The sequence below is a fragment of the Heterocephalus glaber genome, unplaced genomic scaffold, assembly GCF_053883595.1.
Source record: "Heterocephalus glaber isolate CG9 unplaced genomic scaffold, H.glaber_assembly_v1.0 deba00000470, whole genome shotgun sequence".
NCBI lineage: Eukaryota > Metazoa > Chordata > Mammalia > Rodentia > Bathyergidae > Heterocephalus > Heterocephalus glaber.
In genome coordinates, this window is record NW_028258145.1 from 14,329,178 (window position 1) to 14,348,544 (window position 19,367).

Genomic DNA, 19,367 nt, shown 5'->3' on the forward strand with positions numbered 1-19,367 from the left:
GTGTGCCTGCCTGGAACGGGATGGATTGGCATGTTCCCTGTGATGAGGAACCCCACGACAGTTTCCACAGGTGTGCCTGTCTGGAATGGGCTGGAGCAGCGTGTTCCCTGTGTCTGGAACCCCGTGATGGCGTCCACAGGTCTGCTTTTCCAGAATAGACTGGAGTGGCATGTTCCCCGCAATGAGAGACCCCGCCATGGCATCCACAGGTTTGCCTGTCTGGAATGGGCTGGAGGGGAGGGTTCCCCATGATAAGGGACCACAGGATGGCATCAACAGGTGTGCCTGTCTGGAACTGGCTGGATCGGCATGTTCCCCATGTTGAGAGACACCGCGATGGCATCCTCCAGTGTTCCTGCCTGGTATGATTTGAATTGGCATATCCCCCATGACAAGTGACTCCACGATGGCGTCCTCAGTTGTGCCTGACTGGAATCGGATGGAGGGGAGTATTCCCTGTGATGAGGGACCCCACAAAGGCATCCACAGTTGTGCCTGTCTGGAATGGGCTGGAGCAGCATGCTCCCCAGAAGGAGGAGCCCCTCACCATTGTTGACAGGTGTGCTGATCTGGAAAGGGCTGGAGCAGCATGTTGCCCACAATTAGAGTCCCCACGTCTTCGTCCACAGGTGTGCCTGTCTGGAATGGGATAGTGAGGGCTGTTCACAGTGATGAGGGACCCCACGATGGTATCCACAGTTGTGCCTGTCTGGAATGTGCTGGAGGGCCATATTCCCTGTGACCAGGGGCACCGCAATGGTGTGCAAAGTTGTGCCTGTCTGGAACAAGTCTGAGCAGTGTGTTCCCAGGTACTAGAGACCCTGCAATGGCATCCACAGATGTGCCTGTTTGGAAAGGGCTCGAGTGGCATATTCTCCACTGTGAGGGACCCTGTGATGGGTCCACAGGTGTGCCTGTCTGGAACAGGCTGGAGAGAAGTGTTCCCCATGATGAGGGACCATGTGAAAGTGTCCAAAGGTTTGTCCATCTGGAATGGGCTTGAGTGGTGTGTTCCCCATGTTGAGGGACCTCGCAATGGTGTCCACAATTGCACCTCTCTGGAAGGGGCTGGCTAAGCATTTTCCCCACAACAAGGGACTGAGTGAATGCATCCACTGGTATGCCTGTCTGGAATGGGCTGGAGCAGGATGTTACCCACAACGAGGGACCCTGCACCATCGTCAACAGATGTGCCTATCTGGAAAGGGCTGGAACAGCATGTTCACCACAACAAAGGACCCCGCAATGGTGTCCAAAGATTTGCCTGTCTGGAATGGCATGGAATTGGCACATGCCCCACAACGAGAGATGCCTCAAGGTTGTTCACAGGTGTGCCTTTCTGGAAAAGGCTGTATCTGCATGTTCTCTGTGTCAAGGGACCCTGCCATGTTGTCCACGGGTTTGCCTATCTGGAATGGGGTGGATCGGTGTGTTCCCCATGAGAGACACCATGACAGCGTCCCAAGGTGTGCCTGTCTGGAACAAGTTTGATTGGGTAGTTCCCCATGACAAGGGAACACGCAATGGTGTCCACAGGTGTGCCTTTCTGGAATGGGCTGGAGCAACATCTTCCCGACAATGAGGGGCCCCACACCATTGTCAACAGGCATGCCTGTTTGGAAAGGGCTAAAGTGGCTTGTTACCTGTCATAAGGGACACCGTGACAGTGTCCAAAGATTTGCCTGTCTGCAATGGCATGGATCGATGTGTGGCCCATGATGAAAGATGCCATGATGGTGTCCACAGGTGTGCCTTTCTGGAGCAGGCCATATTGTCATGTTCCCTGCGTCAAGGGACTCCGTGATGGTGTCCACAAGTTTGCCTCTCTGGAATTGGGTGGATCGGTGTGTTCCCCACAACAAGAGAAACCATGATGTCATCCACAGGTGTGCCTCTCTGGAATGGGTTGGATTGGTGTGTTCTCCACGACAAGGGAACCTGTGATGGCATCCACAGTTGTGCCTGTCTGGAATGGACTGGAAGGGAGTGTTCCCCATGATGAGGGTCCCCACAATGCCATCCACAGTTGTGCCTGTCTGGAATGGGCTGGAGCAGTGTGTTCCCTTCGAGGAGGGACCTTGTGATGGCTTTCACATTTTTGCCTGTCTGGAAGGGCCTGGATCAGCGTTTTCCCCATGACGAGGGACCCCACAATGGAATCCACATGTGTGGCTCTCTGGAAGGGGCTGGAGCAGCATGTTCCCAACAATGAGGGGCCCCGTCCTGTCATCAACAGGTGTGCCCATCTGGAAAGGGCTAGAGTGGCATGTTCCCTGTGACAAGGGACCCCGCGACAGTGTCCAAAGATTTGCCTGTCTGGAATGGCATGGATTGACCTGTGCCCCGAGATGAGAGACACGATGATGGTGTCCACAGGTGTGCCTTTCTGAAACAGGCTGTATCTACATGTTCTCTGCATCGAGGGACCCTGCCACATCCACATGTTTGCCTGTCTGGAACGGGATGGAGCATCATGTGCCCCGCAATGAGGGAACCTGTGATGACGTCCACATGTGTGCCTGTCTGGAACTTGCTGGAGCAGCGATTTCCCATGACGAGGGTGCCTGCAATGTGTACACTGGTGTGCCTGTCTGGAACAGGCAGGATCAGTGTGTTCCCAGCGACAAGGGAAGCCACGATTGCATCCACAAGTGTGCCTTGCTGGAACAGGCTGTGTCTGCATGTTCCTTGCATCGAAGGACAGTGCCACAGCATCCACAGGTTTGCCTTTCTGGAACTGGCTGGAGGGGAGTGTTCCCATGACCTGTGACCACACGCCAGTGTCCACAGATGTGGCTGTCTGGAAAGGGCTGGAGCAGGACGTTCCTGGCAACAAGGGACCCCATGACAGTGTCCACAGGTTTGCCTGTTTGGAATGGGGTGGATAGGCATTTTCCCCATGACAAGAGAAGCCACGGTGGCATCCACAGGTGTGCCTTTCTGGAGCAGGCTGTATCTGCATATTCCCCATGTCAAGGGACACTGCAATGGTGTCCAGTTTTGCCTGTCTGGAATGGGGTAGATCTGTGTCTTCCCCACAGTGAGATATGCCACAAGGCATCCACAGGAGTGCCTGTCTGGAATGGGCAGGAGCAGCATATTTCCCTTGACTAGGGACCCCATGACAGCATCCACATGTGTGCCTGTCTGAAATGGGGTGGAGGGGTGTTTTCTTCTGACAAGGAACCCTGTGATGCTGTCCACATGTGTGCCTGTCTGGAACGGGCAGGAGTGGAGTGTTCTCCATTTTGAGGAACCCTGTGACAGCATCCACAGGTTTGCCTGCCTAGAACTGGCTGGATTGGCATGTTCCCCAGGATGATGTACCTCGCGGTGGCATCCACAAATGTGCCTGTGTGGAACCAGCTGAAGCGGCATGTTCCCCATGACTAGAGACCCCGTGACTGCATCCACAGGTGTGCCTTTCCTAAATGGGCTGGAACAGCATGTTCCCTGGGATGAGTAACCATACCACAGCGTCCACAGGTGTGTCTGTCTGTATTGGGCTGGAGCAGCATGTTCCCCATGATGAGGGAAGCTGTGATGTCCACAGGTGTGCCAGTATGGAACAGGCTGGAGCAGCATGTTTGCCACAACTAGGTCCCTGTCACTTCTTCCTCAGGTGTACCAGACTGGAATGGGATGGTGCAGCCTGTTCCCCATGATGAGGGACCCCGCAATGAGGGACCCCTTGATGGCATCCACAGGTGTGCCTGCCTGGAATGGACTCACATGGCATGTTCCCCACAAGGTGGGACCCCGCGATGGAGTCCACAAGTATGCCTGTCTGGAATGGGCTAGAGCAGCATGTTCCCCATGATGAGGGACCCCAGGCCATTGTCCACAGTTGTGCCTGTCTGGAAAGGGGTGGAGTGGCATGTTCCTTGCAATGAGTGGCCCTGTGACAGTGTCCACAGGTTTGGCTGTCTGGAATGGGGTGGATCAGCATGTTCTCTGTAATGAGAGATGCCATGATGGCATCAACAAGTGTGCCTGTGTGGAATGGGCTGGAGCAGCCTGTTGCCCATGATGATGGACCTTGCCATGGTGTTCTCAGGTTTGCCTGTCTGGAACGGGTTGGAGGGGAGTGTTCTGCATGAAGTGAGACCCTGTGACAGCGTACACAGGTGTGCCTATCTGGAATGGTCTGGAGCTGAGTGTTCCCCATGACAAAGGACCCTGCAATGGCATCCAAAGGTGTGCCTGTATGTTATGGGCTGGAGCAGCATGTTCCCCACAATTAGGGTCCCTGTGACTTTGTCCACAGTTGTGCCTGTCTGGCACAGGATTGTGTGGCCTGTTCCCCACAACAAGGGACCCCATGATGAGGGACCCCATGACAGTGTCCACAGTTGTGCCTTTCTGGAATGTGCTGGAGGGCTGTGTTCCCTGTGACCAGGGACACTGGGATGGTGTGCACATGTGTGCTTCTCTGTAATGGGCTGGAGTGGTGTGTTTCCGGGTACTAGGCATGCCACAATGGCATCCACAGGTGTGCCTGTTTGGAAAGGGCTGAATCAGCATATTCCCCATGTCAAGAGACAAAGTGAAGGCATCCTCCGGTGTGCCTGTCTGGAACAGGCTGGAAGGGAGTGTTCCCCATGACAAGGGACCCCAAGATGTCATCCACAGGTTTGCCTGTCTGGAATGGGCTGGAATGGTGTGTTCCCCCCAGTGAGAGACCTCGTGATGGCGTCCACAGTTATGCCTGACTGGAAGAGGCTGGATCAGCGTGTTCCCCATGATGGGCACAGTGACCACATCCATAGGTGTGCCTGTCTGGAATCTGTGGAGCAGCATGTTCCCCACAACGAGGGGCCCTGCGCCACCATCAACAGGTGTGCCTCTCCAGAAAGGGCTGGAGTGGCATGTTCCCTGTGAAAAGGGACACCATGATGGTGTCCAAAGTTTTGCCTGTCTGGAATGGCATGGATTGGCATTTGCCCCATGACAAGAGACTCCTGGACGGTGTTCACAGGTGTGCCTTTCTGGAACAGGCTGTATCAGCCTGTTACCTGCATCGAGGGATCCTGCGATGGTGTCCACAGGTTTACCTCTCTGGAATGGGGTGGATCTGTGTCTTCCTCAAGATGAGAGACAACATGACGGTGTCCACAGATGTGCCTGTCTGGAATGGGTTGGATCGGCGTGGTTCACCATGATGACAGAACCCGTGATGGCCTCCACAGGTGTGCCTGTCTGGAATGAGCTGGAGCAGCATGTTCCCCAGAATGAGGGACCCTGCACCAATGGTGACAGGTGTGCCTGTCTGGAAAGGGCTGGAGCAGCATGTTCCCTGTGACAAGGGACCCCATGATGGTGTCCAAAGATTTGCCTGTCTGGAATGGCATGGATTGGCGTGTGCCCCATAACAAAAGATGCCACGATCGTGTCCACAGGTTTGCCTTTCTGGAATGGGGCATATTGGCGTGTTCCCTGCATTGAGGGACCCTGTGACAGTGTCCACAGGTTTGTCTGTCTGAAATTGGGTGGATTGGTGTGTTCCCCACAATAAGAGACACCATGACATTGTCCACAGGTGTGCCTGTCTGGAATGGGTTGGATTGGAATGTTCCGCATGACAAGGGAACCCGTGTCAGTGTCCACATGTGTGCCTGCCTCTAACGGGCTGGATAGGTGTGTTCCCCACGATGAGGTACCCTGCAACATCATCCACATGTGTGCCAGTCTGGAGCCTGATGGATTGGCATGATCCCCATGATGAGGGAACCCGCAATGGTGTCCACAATGTGTGCCTGTCTCTATCGAGCTGGATGGGCATTTTTCCCATGACAAGGTACTCTCTGATGTCATCCACATGTGTGCCAGTCTGGAGCGAGATGCATCAGCATATTCCCCATGATGTAGAACCCCACGATGACGTCCACTGATGTGCATATGTGGAATGGGCTGGAGCATCGAGTTCCCTGTGATCAGGGACCCTGTGATGACATCCACAAGTGTGTCAGTCTGGAATGTGCTCAAGTGGTATGTTCCCTTTGAGGAGGAACTCCGCAATGGCTTCCACAGGTGTGCCTGTCTGCAGCAGGCTGGAGCGGCATATTCCCCGGGATGAGGGATCCCTCACCATCGTCCACAGGTGTGCCTGTTTGTAAAGGGCTGGAGCAGCATGCTCCCTGTGACAAGGGATCCCACGACAGTGTCCACAGGTTTGCCTGTCTCAAATGGGGTGGATTGGCATGTGTCCCATGACAAAAGATACCACAATGGGGTCCACCACTGTGCCTTTCAGGAACGGGCTGTGTTGGTGTGTTCCCCCATTGAAGGACACTGCAACAGTGTCCATAGGTTTGCTTGTCTGGAGCGAGATGGATTGCTGTGTTCCGCACATTGAGAGACACCACAACAGCATCCACTGGTGTGCATTTCTGGTGCGGGTTGAATTGACATGTTCCCCATGATGAGGGACCCTGCAATGGTGTCCACAGGTGTGCCTGTGTGGAATGGGCTAGAGGGGAGTTTTCCCCATGATGAGGGATCCCGCAACGGTGTCCACTGTTGTGCCAGTCTGGAAGGAGTGGGATCTGCATGTTTCCCACAACGAGGGACAACACATCATTGTTGACAGGTGTGCCTGTCCAGAAAGGGCTCGAGCAGCATGTTCCCTGTGATAAGGGACCCCACAATGGTGTCCAAAGATTTACCTGTCAGGAATGGTATGGATTGGCATGTGCCCTGTGACAGACACCTTGATGGTGTCCACAGTTGTGCCTTTCTGAAACGGGCTGTATCGGCATGTTCCCTGCATTGAGGGACCCCACGATGGTGTCCCCAGTTTTCCCTGTCTGGAATGGGGTGGATCGGTGTGTTTCCAGTGATGAGAGACACCATGATGGTGTCCCCAGGTGTGTCTGTCTAGAACAGGATAGATTGGCATGTTTCCCAAAACGAGGGAACCCACAAAGGCATCCAAAGGTGTGCCTGTCTGGAACGGGCTGGAGCAGCATGTTCCCCACAGTGAGGGGCCCTGCACCATCATTGACAGGTGTGCCTGCCTGGAAAGGGCTGGAGCAGTGACAAGGGACCCCTCAACGGTGTCCACAGGTTTGCCTGTGTGGAATTGGGTGGATCGTTGTGTTCCCCATGAGGAGAGACACCATTATGGCATCCATAGGTGTGCCTGTCTGGAACATGTATGATCAGTAAGCTCCCCGTGACAAGGGAACCCTTGATGGCATCCATATGTGTGCCTATCTGGAATGGGCTGGAGCAGCATGTTTCCCACAATGAGGGTCCCCGTGCCAACATAGACAAGTGTGCCTGTATGGAAAGGGCTGGAGCAGTATGTTCCCTGTCTAGAATGGCATGGATTAGCATGTGCCTCACAGTGGTAAATGCCACAATGGTGTCCACAGGTGTACATTTCTGGAACTGGCTGTATTGGCATGTTCCCTGCATGAAGGGACCCCGTGATGGTTTCCACAGGTTTGCCTGTCTGGAATTTGGTGGATTGGTGTGTTCCCCGTGAAGAGAGACCACCATGATGGTGTCCCCAGGTGTGTCTGTCTGGAATGTGTTGGATTGGCGTGTTCCCTGCATTGAGGGAACCCGCAACGTTGTCCAAATGTGTGCCTGTCTGGAATAGGCTGGAGCAGCATGTTCCCCACAGTAAGGGGCACCGCGCCATCATCATGTTTGCCTGTCTGGAAAAGGCTGGAGTGGCATGTTCCCTGTGACAAGGGACCCCGTGATGGTGCCCACAGTTTTGCCTATGTGGAATTGGGTGGATTGCTGTGTTCCCCACGATGAGAGACACCATGGTGGCATCCACAAGTGTGCCTATCTGGAACTGGTTTGATCAGTGTGTTCCCTGTGATGAGGGAACCTGTGATGGCATCCACAGGTGTCCCAGTCTGAAAAGGGGTGGAACAGCATGTTCCCCACAATGAGGGTCCCCGCACCCACATCGACAGGTGTGCCTTTCTGCAAAGGGCTGGAGCAGCATGTTCCCTGCAACAAGGAACTCCATGACAGTTTCCAAAGATTTGCCTGTCTGGAATGGCATGGATAGGCATGTACCCCATGATGGGAGATGCCACAATGGTATCCCCAGGTGTGTTTCTGGAATGGGTGGTATCGGCATGTTCCTTGCATCAAGGGACCCCGTGACAGTTTCCACGGGTTTGCCTGTCTGGAATTTGGTGGATCAGTGTGTTCCCCGTGAAGAGAGACCATCATGATGGAGTCCCCAGGGGTGTCTGGAACGAGTTGGATTGGTGTGTTCCCTGCAAGGAAGGAACCCGCAACGTTGTCCAAAGGTGTGCCTGCCTGGAATGGACTGGAGCAGCATGTTCCCCACAACGAGAGGCCCCGTGCCATCATTGACAGGTGTGCCTGTCTGGAAAGGGCTGGAGCAGCATGTTCCCTGTGACAAGGGACCCCATGACGATGTCCACATGTTTGCCTGTCTCGAATGGGGTGGATTGGCATGTGCCCCATGATGGGAGATGCCATGACAGGGTCCACAGCTTTGCCTTTCAGGAATGGGCTGTTTTGGTGTGTGCCCACATCGAAGGACCCCACAACATTGTCCATAGGTTTGCCTGTCTGGAAGGGGGTGGATTGGTGTGTTCCCATTTGCAAGAGATGCCACGACATCATCCACATGTTTGCCTGTCTGGAACGGACTGGATCATCATGTTCCCCTTGATGAGGGAACCCACGACAGTGTCCAGTGATTTGCCTGTCTGCAATGTCATGGATCAGCATGTGTCCCACAATGAGAGATGCCATGATGATGCCTGCAGGTGTCCCTTTCTGAAATGGGCTGTATCAGTGTGTTCCCTGCATTGAGCAACCCCGCGTCAGTATCCACAGGTTTGCATGTCTGGAATTGGGTGGATTTCTGTGTTCTCCCTGTCGAGAGACACCATGATGGAGTCCACAGGTGTGCCTGTCTGGAATGGGTTTGATTGGCGTGTTTCCCATGACAAGGGAACCTGCAATGGCATCCATAGTTGTGGCTGTCTGGAACAGTCTAGAGCAGCATGTTCCCCACAACAAGGGTCCCCGCACTGACATTGACAGGTGTGCCTGTCTGGAAAGGGCTAGAACAGCATGCTCCCTGTGACAAGGGACACCACAACAGTGTCCAAAGATTTGCCTGTATGTAATGGTGTGGATCGGCACGTGCCCCGCAATGAGAGATGCCGTGATGCTGTCCACAGGTGTGCCTTTTCTGGAACGGGCTGTATCAGTGTGTTCCTTGCATCAAGGGACTGTGCAATGGTTTCCATGAGTTTGCTGTCTGGAATATTTGGATTGGTGTGTTCCCCAGGATGAGAGACACCATGGCAGCATCCACAGGTGTGCCTGTCTGGAACGGGTTGGATCAGCATGTTCCCCATGATGAGGTACCCTGAGAATTCATCCACATGTGTGCCAGTCTGGAGCGAGATGGATCAGCATGTTCCCTGCAACAACAAACCCCACAACAGAGTCCACTGGTTTACATGTCTGGAACAGGTTGGAGAGGCCTATTCCCTGCAATCATGGACCTCATGACATTGTCCACAAGTGTATCAGTCTGGAATGGACTCAAATGGTGTGTTCCCCTTGATGAGGAACTCCACGATGGCTTCCACAGGTGTGCCAGTCTGGAACAGCCTGGAGAGGCATGTTCCCCATGATGAGGGACCCTGTGACTGCATCCAAAGATGTGCCTGTCTGGAGTGGGATGAAGGAGAGTGTTCTCCATGATGAGGGACCCCACAACAGCATCAACAGGTGTGCCTGTCTGGAATGGGCTGTTGCAGTGTGCGCCACATGATGAGGGACCTCACGATGACATCCACAGTTGTGCCTCAATGAAATGGGCTGGAGAGGCATTTTCCCCACAGCTAGGGTCAACAGGACTTCGTCCACAGCTTTGCCTGTCTGGAATGGGATAGTGCAGCCTGTTCCCCTCAATGAGGGACCCCATGACTGTGTCTATAGTTGTGCCTCTCTGTGACAGGCTCAAGCAGCATGTTCTCTGCGATGAGAGACACCTCAAAAGTGTCCACAGGTGTGCCTTTCTGAAACAGGATATATCAGCATGTTCCCTGCATGAAGGGCCCCAGGATGGTGTCCCCAGTTTTGCCTGTCTAGAATGGGGTGAATTGCTGTGTTCCCAGTGACGAGAGACCCCATGATGTCGTCCCCAGGTGTGTCTGAGTGGAATGGGTTGGATCAGTGTGTTACCTGCAACAGCATCCACAGATCTGCCTGTCTGGAATGGGCTGGAGCATGATGTTCCCCACAATGAGCGGCCCCATGCTGACATCAACAAGTGTGCCTGTCTGGAAAGGGCTGGAGTGGCATGTTCCCTGTGACAAGGGATCCCGCAATGGTGCACAAAGATTTGCCTGTCTGGAATGGCATGTATTGGCATGTGACCCGCGATAACAGGCCACCATGGTATTCATAGGTGCCTTTCTGGAACAGGCTGTATCAGTGTGTTTCTTGCATCAAGGGACCCTGCGATGGTTTCCACAGTTTTGCCTTTCTGGAATTGTGTTGGTCAGTGTGTTCCCCATGACGAGAGACACCATGATGACTTCCACATGTGCCTGTCTGGAATGGGTTGGATCGGCATGTTCCCCATGATGAGGAAACCAGTGATGGCATCCCATCCACATGTGTGCCTGTCTCTAATGGGCTGGATAGACGTGTTCCCCACGAGGAGGCACACTGCAATGTTGTCCACATTTATGCTGGTCTGGAGTGAGATGGCTCAGCATCTTGCCCGCAATGAGGAACCCCACAATGGTGTCCACTGGTATGCATGTCTGGAATGGGCTGGAGCATCGAATTTCCCATGATCAGGAACCCCACGACGACATCCACAAGTCCGTCAGTTTGTAATGGGCTCAAGTGACATGTTCCCCGTGACAAGGAACTCTGCAATGGCTTCCACAGGTGTGCCTTTTTGGAAAGGGCTGGAGCAGCATGCTCCTTGCGACAAGAGATCCTGCGATGGTGTCCACAGGTTTGTCTGTGTCGAATAGGGAGGATTGGCATGTGCCCCACGACGACAGATGCCACAACGGGGTCCATAGCTGTGCCTTTCAGGAACAGGTTGTGTTGGTGTGTTCCCCCATCAAAGGACCCCATGATGGTCTCCATATGTTTGCCTGTCTGGAAGGGGGTGGATTAGTGTGTTCCTCACAATGAGAGATACCACGACGTCATTCACATGTGTGCCTGTCTGGATTGCTCTGGATCGGCATGTTCCCCGTGATGAGGGAACCCACGATGGCATCCATAGGTGTGCCAGTCTGGAGCAAGATGGATTGGTGTGTTCCCCACATTGAGAAACACCACAACAGCATCCTCTGGTATGCCTTTCTGGTATGGGTTGGATTGGCATGTTCCCCATGACAAGTGACCCTGCAATATCATCCTCAGTTGTGCCTGTCTGAAACAGCATGGGTTGACATGTTCCCTGTGATGAGGGACCTTGCAATGGTGTCTACAGGTGTGCCTGTCTGGAACAGGCTGGGGGGAGTCTTCCCCACGACGAGGGATCCCGCAATGGTGTCCACTGTTGCACTAGTCTGGAAGGGGCTCGGTCGGCATGTTTCCCATGAAGAGGGACCCCATGCCATCGTTGACAGGTGTGCGTGTCCAGAAAGGGCTGGAGCAACATGTTCCCTGCGACAAGAGACCTCGCGATGGTGTCCAAAGACTTGCCTGACTAGAATGGCATGGATCAGCATGTGCCCTGTAATGAAGAATGCCTCGACTGTGTTCACAGTTGTGCCTTTCTGAAATGGGCTGTATTGGCATGTTCCATGCATTGAGGGACCCCACGATGGTGTCCCATTTTCCCTGTCTGGAATGGGGTGGATTGGTGTGTTCCCCATGACGAGAGACACCATGATAGTGTCCCTAGGTGTGTCTGTCTGGAATGGGTTAGATCGGCATGTTCCCCATGATGACAAACCCCATGACAGCATCCACTGGTGTGCATGTCTGGAACAGGCTGGAGAGGCCTGTTCCCTGTGACCAGGGACCCCACAATGACATCCACAATTGTGTCAGTCTGGAGTGGGCTCAAATGGCATGTTCCCTGTGATGAAGAACTCCGTGATGGCTTCCACAGGTGTCCCTGTCTGGAACAGCCTAGATTTTCATGTTTCCCATGATGAGGGACCCATGACTGCATCCACAGGTGTGCCTGTCTGGAATAGGATGGAGGAGAGTGTTCCCTATGATGAGGGACCTTGCAACAGCATCCACAGGTGTGCCTGTCTGGAATGGGCTGTTGCAGTGTGTTCCCCATGATGAGGGACCTCGCAACGACATCCACAGGTGTGCCTGAATGGAATGGGCTGGTGGGGCATGTTCCCCACAGCTAGGGTCAACTTGACTTCATCCACAGCTGTACCTGTCTGGAATGGGATGGTGCAGCCTGTTCCCCTCGATGAGGGACCCCATGATGGTGTCTACAGTTGTGCCTGTCTATGACAGGCTATGTGGCATGTTCTCCACAACGAGGGACCCACGACAGCATCCACAGGTGTGCCTGGCTAGAACGGGCTGGAGTGACATGTTCCTTGCAGTGAGGGACCCTGCAACCATTGTGACGGTGCCAGCCGTCACTAGTCGAACAGTACCTGAGAGGAGGGGAGAGGATGAAAGAAAAACACAACCTCTGAGGAAAAGAAAAAGGAGAGAGAGGCAGAGGAGAGACCCCTCTTCCCACTTTATTGCCCTTTATATACCTTTTCCACAACCCCCAACCCCTCCTCTGTACATAATTTGGCGACTAATTATTTTCCAGGGAAAAGGTCAAATGTATCTTTACAACTCTGGGAATAACGTTCCCTTGCACTGCAGACATTCGAACTCTTTCTATTTAACCACTCTCATTACAAGTAACCATCCTTGTTTTTGTGCCAGCTGCATATCCAGGATTCATTATGTTCTCAAGAGACTCAGAGGTCTTTCAAGGTTGTTTCAACCCTTCGCTCTCCACAACTCCCCCTTTTTTATTTATTAGATGACCGTGTCTGTCTTAGGTGAGATCCTAGGACAGAATCTCACCTTACCCGTCATTGGGAAGAGAACCTTCCCTGTCTTAGGTTGGTAAGAGATTCTCCTGGTCTCAAACCCGTCATTGACTAACCGGCCTCTTACTTAAGGGAGATCAATTTTTGATGATGTAATTGAACAGCCATTGTTGAAAACATGGATTGAACACATTGGCTGAATATCACAAAAAGAAGAAACATAAACAGAAATCCACCTGTCAGTAGTCCAAGGCCTATCACTATTTGTTTGGCAAAAAGTGAGGAAGGCACCAATGTTTTTAAATAGTCATAAAGGGACTGTGCCACCTGTATAGGTGACAGGCTTATTTTCCCTGTTTATTGAATGCTCAATATCTGTTGATGGAGCTTTACTAGGTCGGAGGCTTCATTGCCATGCAACCATGCCCCTTTTAGATGGTCCTGGATCATTTACCAATTATAATCTGTCACATTATAAGCTAGTGAAGTGACACAAATCCAATGATATTCTGCATGGCACTGTAAACGGTTTCTATGTTTGAGAGCTTCAAGGGAGCGTCCCAAATATATTACCGTGTCAAAAAGAGCATTTAACTTTTTTTCCATTTTTACATCAATGTCTTCCTGTAACTCTAAGGCTTGAGACACATTCATTGAAAGATTATCTACAAAAGTTGCGGTTTGTACAGACTGAGATAAAGCAACTGCGGCGGTAGATAAGCTAGTCAGAAATGCTATAAAAGTGACAATTCCGGCTACAGTCATGCCAGCCACCCTTTTTTCTCTTTTTAACAGACCATTTAGACTTTCCAATATTTGAAGTCCTTTTTCTGCATACCATGGTTCTGAAAGGTTAACTGGCAACATTACAAAAGAAGGCTGATGAATTATTAAAACATTTTGATAACCAAATTTCACACAATTTGACAATATACAATTATCACATATTACATCAAATTGACGAGTTTCATTTTTATACTCAATCTTAAAATTTCCTAATAAGAGCAAATATGATGGGGGCACACAAGCTGTAATATTTCCTTCCAATGCATCCCCTTCTTGGTTGACCCCAACACCTATTCTTTTTATTCCACCCATGGCAACCATCAACTTCCACAACATTGGTTGGAAAGGACCAGGAGGCGATCACCAGAGTCCCACAGTTAACTGTTGTTCCATAGCAGTGCCTCCCTGACAATTATCCAGTTGAGCACTCCAATCTTGTAGGACTTCAGATCTGTTAGTAAAGTTGTAGATTGCAGGCCGCTGTACCACACACTGGTGCCAAGGTATTATTCTATTACTTATTTCAGTCTTATTCATACAGGGGAGATATCCTTGGGGCAGCATGTCAATCGGGACCAAGGGACCACCACAAGAAGGCCAGGGCAGATGAATATTATGTCCATTATTGCCATATAAGGAACCTTGAGTCCATCAGTCCCAAGTGACATTTAAACATCCGGAGACAGTTCCATTTAAAGAAAAACATATAGGAACTCCTCTACCTTTCCCTGCAAATGTATAATTAAATTTTTTATCTTCCTTTATGTGATCATTTGCGGGTGGTCCTGTAATACGAGTATTATTTACATACACAGAAATTGGTGGGTCTTCCCAGGTAACAGGATGGAGAAGCGGAGGGTCAGGAACATAAGCCCAGAACATCTCACATCTGGTCATTGTGGCCATCATTATGAGGAGGAAGAGATTCTGTTGAAGAGACATCCACCTGGCACACTGTCTTCATTCTGTGGAAAAACACAGACATGCCCTCGTCCCCAGATTAGTATAGGATCAGGACCATTCCATTGGCCCGTGAGGGGGTCTTTCCATTTTACTTGTGCATAGGATGTTTTTGTATTTGGATGCCATAATCGATCAGCAGGTGTTAGTTTCTGTGCATCCAAGGTAAGAAAATTTAAAATGAAAAGGGCATGATTTAGAAGATTCTGGGGAGATAAGGGGTATAATTCCCCCTTTTTTATTTTTTGAAGCTGATGTTTAAGAGTATTATGAGCTTGTTCAACAATCCTCTGTCCCTGGAGATTATAGGGTATACCAGTTTTATGTAAAATTTGTAGATGCATGCAGAATTGAGAAAATTGTTTACTGGTATATCCAGAGCCATTATCTGTTTTAATAATTTGAGGTAGACCGACCATGGAAAAACAACATAAACAGTGGGAGATAACATGTTTTGTAGCTTCACCTTGAAGAGCAGTAGCCATGATGAAGCCTGAAAAAGTATCAACACTGACGTGAACATATTTCTGTTTTCCAAACTCAGAAATATGAGTAACGTCCATCTGCCGCAATTGATTGGGTTTAAGACCTCGGGGATTAACTCCATAATTGGGGATGGTAGAGAGAAGTGGACAATGAGCACACTGTTTGACAATTTGCCTAGCAGCCTCACGCCTAAGGCCAAATTGGTAGCACAGGCTATGACTATTTTGATGGTGAATAGCATGGTGTTGCCATGCTAATTGCAGTTGTGCAGGGGCAACAATTCTAGTAGCTTTTTTATAGGATGTCATCTAAGGAAAATATATCAGCATACAAGTGTGCCCATTATCACAAGTGGCTGGAGCATAAGAGAAGGGCAAATACCCGAATCAAAAGGTTATTACCATAAACAATATGTTGGAAGACCCACATAATTAGAGGGCATGAATACATTTTGAACACCAGAAAAGGAGCAGTAATAAATATCATAGTTACATAAAACCTTATGTTCTTTACTGTAGTTTGGTACCAAAACCATCTTTCTAATAACACTCTCTTTTTGATGACACACAAATTAAGCTTTTGAGGATGACCAATGTGGACATATTACAATAACATATTTAGAACTTAACCAATGTAAACATTTTACAATAACATATTTAGCGCTTAAACATCAATGATAACCAATGTAATCAATTTATAACATATTGAGACAATATTTGTTACGATGTGTCTCCCATAAGATTACAAAAATTACTAGGGGGTCCCTTTAGTGAATTAAGACCAGAATAATTATTTTCTGGGTGGCCACTTCTTTATTCACCAAAGGGAGTACCCACAATCTCTATTTACTTTGACAAACAAAGAATAAGAATATATATAGCTTCTTATTTTACAACTGTTTATTGCAATTTGATTATTGCATGTAGGTGACAATACACATTATTTTTATAAAATAAATCTCGGTGACACTTTGATCAGTTAGCAACCTGGGAAGGAGGGCATGTCTTTAATAACATTTATCTGTAAGCCAATTTAACAATAGGTGAATATCTTTTTTTTAAAAAAAATTTTTTTTTTCAAAAGGTTAAAAGGAAAAGAAAATTGAGCTCAACTGTACAAACAGACAAACAACAGACAACAGACAAACATATAAGACAATTTATAAAATTAGAGTGCACTCAAATATATTTAGCCTAATTGAATCATAATATCCTTTTTATGATTATTAGATTCATAATTGTATGACTGGTCAAAAACTTTGGAATAGTCAATTAACAGAGATCTCTTGAGATTAGAATCAGAAGGAATGAAAGTGCTTTTATACCTGTAAATATAAAAAGAACTCCAAGTCCTTGATAAGGAAGTAGCGAACTCTGTCTTCCACAATAGATAATCTCCACCAGAGAGGCAAGCTCTAGCTATTTGTTTCCAATCCCCAGGAGGGAGAGCACCGAAGCTTAAAGACTCCAGCATAGCCTGGGTAAAAGGGGCTGTAGGGCCATACTGAGCACAAGCAACTTTTAGCTCCTTAAGTTGTTTAAAAGGAAGAGGTCTATGAACGCGGACCATTTGCCCTTGTTGATCTGGTTTCTCAAAAACAGGACAGACCATTTGGAACCCAGCCAGATCCTCCCCTCTCTTGGCGGCCACCTGTAAAGTAGCCTGCAGGGCCGAGAGAGGGCGGAGCGCTGGGGATGAGAGTCGTGGGACAGGAGGGGAATCTAGATGAGGATCCCGGTGAGCAACCTCAGGGAAAGAGTCAAGCCCTGCCAGGACGCTGGGCTGAAGTGACCGTTTTTTCAACAGCGCTTGTTCCTTTTGTTTCCATTTCCAATTAAACCGTAACATATCTAAAGGATTTGAGGGATGGGTATTTTCAGATTTATCTTTTTTATCTTTTATTTTCATTTTTTCAGTAAGAGCTATTAGAGAGAAGGGAGGCCATTCCTCATAGTTATACTTAGTTGCCTCCTCCTCTAAATCTGTGGCACCAGAGGGGTCGAGGGGTTCATCTAAACCTTCCACAAGAGGGGGGGCTGAAGAAGGGCACTCAATTTCTTTATCTATATTTCGAATGCCCTCCGGACTAGAGGCAACTGCATCTGTTTGTGAGTTACCCACTAAAGTCCCTTGACGAGGATCTAAGCTCTCCTTTTAAGACCCCAAAGGCTAAACACATCAACAGGGAATTTGGAAGGCCCTTCCTGATCATAATAATCTCGTAATTGTTTCCCGACTTTTAGCCAAAGTTCCAAATTAATTGATCCCTCCTCAGGAAACCATGGGCAGACTCTCTCCACAAATTCTAAAAAATGACATAACTGCTGTTGCCCTACCTTAGCTCCACGGGACTGAAGCATCCTTTTTAATATCTGAGCAAACAGCATCCGACTACTAGTAGTCCGCATATCTTATAGCATCCGACTACTAGTAGTCCTTATATCTTATATCACCGCCCCCTACTTACTTATACGAGCTCACAGTCTGGCGAAGTCCTTCACCTTGTCCTCCATGCTCAGGTCCCTGTTTGGGCGCCACTTGTGATGGTGTCAGCCGTCACTAGTTGAACAGTACCTGAGAGAGGGGAGAGGATGAAAGAAAAACACAACCTCTGAGGAAAAGAAAAAGGAGAGAGAGGCAGAGGAGAGACCCCTCTTCCCACTTTATTGCCCTTTATATACCTTTTCCACAACCCCCAACCCCTCCTCTGTACATAATTTGGCGACTAATTATTTTCCAGGGAAAAGGTCAAATGTATCTTTACAACTCTGGGAATAATGCTCCCTTGCACTGCAGACATTCGAACTCTTTCTATTTAACCACTCTCGTTACAAGTAACCATCCTTGTTTTTGTGCCAGCTGCATATCCAGGATTCATTATGTTCTCAAGAGACTCAGAGGTCTTTCAAGGTTGTTTTAACCCTTCGCTCTCCACAAACCATGTCCACAGGTATGTCTGTCTGGAATGGGCTAGAGCTTCATGTTCCCCACAATTAGTGACCCCACAATGGCATCCACAGGTGTGCCTGTTTGGAACGGGATGAAATAGCATGTTCCCCATGATGTGGGAATCCATGATGGCATCCACAGGTGTACCTGTCTGGCATGAGCTCAAGTGATGTGTTCCCCATGATGAGGGACCCAGCGACAGCGTCCAAAGCTGTGCCTGTCTGGAACAGCCCGGATTGACTTGTTCCCTGTGGCGAGGGATCTAGCAATGGTGTCCACAGGTGTACCTGTTTGGAATGGCCTGCATTGGCATGTTCTCCTCAACAATGGACCCCACGATGGTTTCCACAAATGTGCCTCTCTGGAACTGTCTGTAGCTGCGTATTCCCTCCACCCGGGACCCTGTGATGCTGTCCACAGGTGTGCCTTTTTGGAAGAGGATGGAGCAGCATGTTCCCCATGAGGAGGGACCCTGCAATGGCGTCCACAGGTGTGGCTCTTTGGAATGGGCTGGAGCAGCATGTTCCCCACAATGAGGGACCCCAAGCCATCGTCCACAGGTGTGCCTGTGTGGAAAGGGCTGGAGCAACATGTTCCCTGTGGCAAGGGATCCTGCGATGGTTTCCACAGGTTTGCCTGTCTGGAATAGGGTGGATTAGCATGTGCCCCGTGACAAGAGATGCCATGATGGGGTCCACAGCTGTGCCTTTCAGGAATGTGCTGTGTTGGCATGTTCCCCCATTGAAGGACCCTGTGACAGTGTCCATAGTTTTGCCTGTCTGGAAGGGGGTGGATTGGTGTGTTCCCTGAAATGAGAGATGCCATGATGAAGTCCACATGTATGCCTGTTTGGAATGGTCTGGATCGACATCTTACCTGTGGTGAGGGAACCTGTGACGGTGTCCACAGGTGTGGCTGTCAGAAATGGGCAGGAGCGGTGTTTTCACCAAGTCTTGGGATACTGCAGTGGCGTCCACAGGTATGCTTGCCTTTAATGGGCTGGAAAGGCATGTTTCCTACAACAAGGTACCCTGTGATGACATCCACATGTGTGCCTGTCTGAAGTGGGATATATCAGCATGTTCCCTGTGATGAGGAACCCTGTGATATCGTCCACAAGTGTGCCTGTCTGGAACCAGCTGGAGTGGCATGTTCGCTGCTATGAAGTAC

At 49.9% G+C, this 19,367-nt stretch overlaps 1 protein-coding gene across 9 annotated transcripts in view; it reads left to right on the plus strand.

Annotated features, from left to right (window-relative positions):
- The window catches only part of LOC106009380 (axonemal dynein light chain domain-containing protein 1-like), a 113,434-nt gene that overhangs the window by 63,204 nt on the left and 30,863 nt on the right, over window positions 1-19,367 (plus strand). For all 9 annotated transcript variants that reach the window (XR_015448515.1, XR_015448516.1, XR_015448519.1 and 6 more), the window contains one exon: window positions 1-19,367. This exon is cut by the window's right edge and continues 30,863 nt beyond it. Coding sequence is in view for 6 of the 9 variants with exons in the window: in XM_087204245.1 (XP_087060371.1) it covers window positions 1-252 (252 nt within the window). In the remaining 3 variants the exon portion in view is untranslated.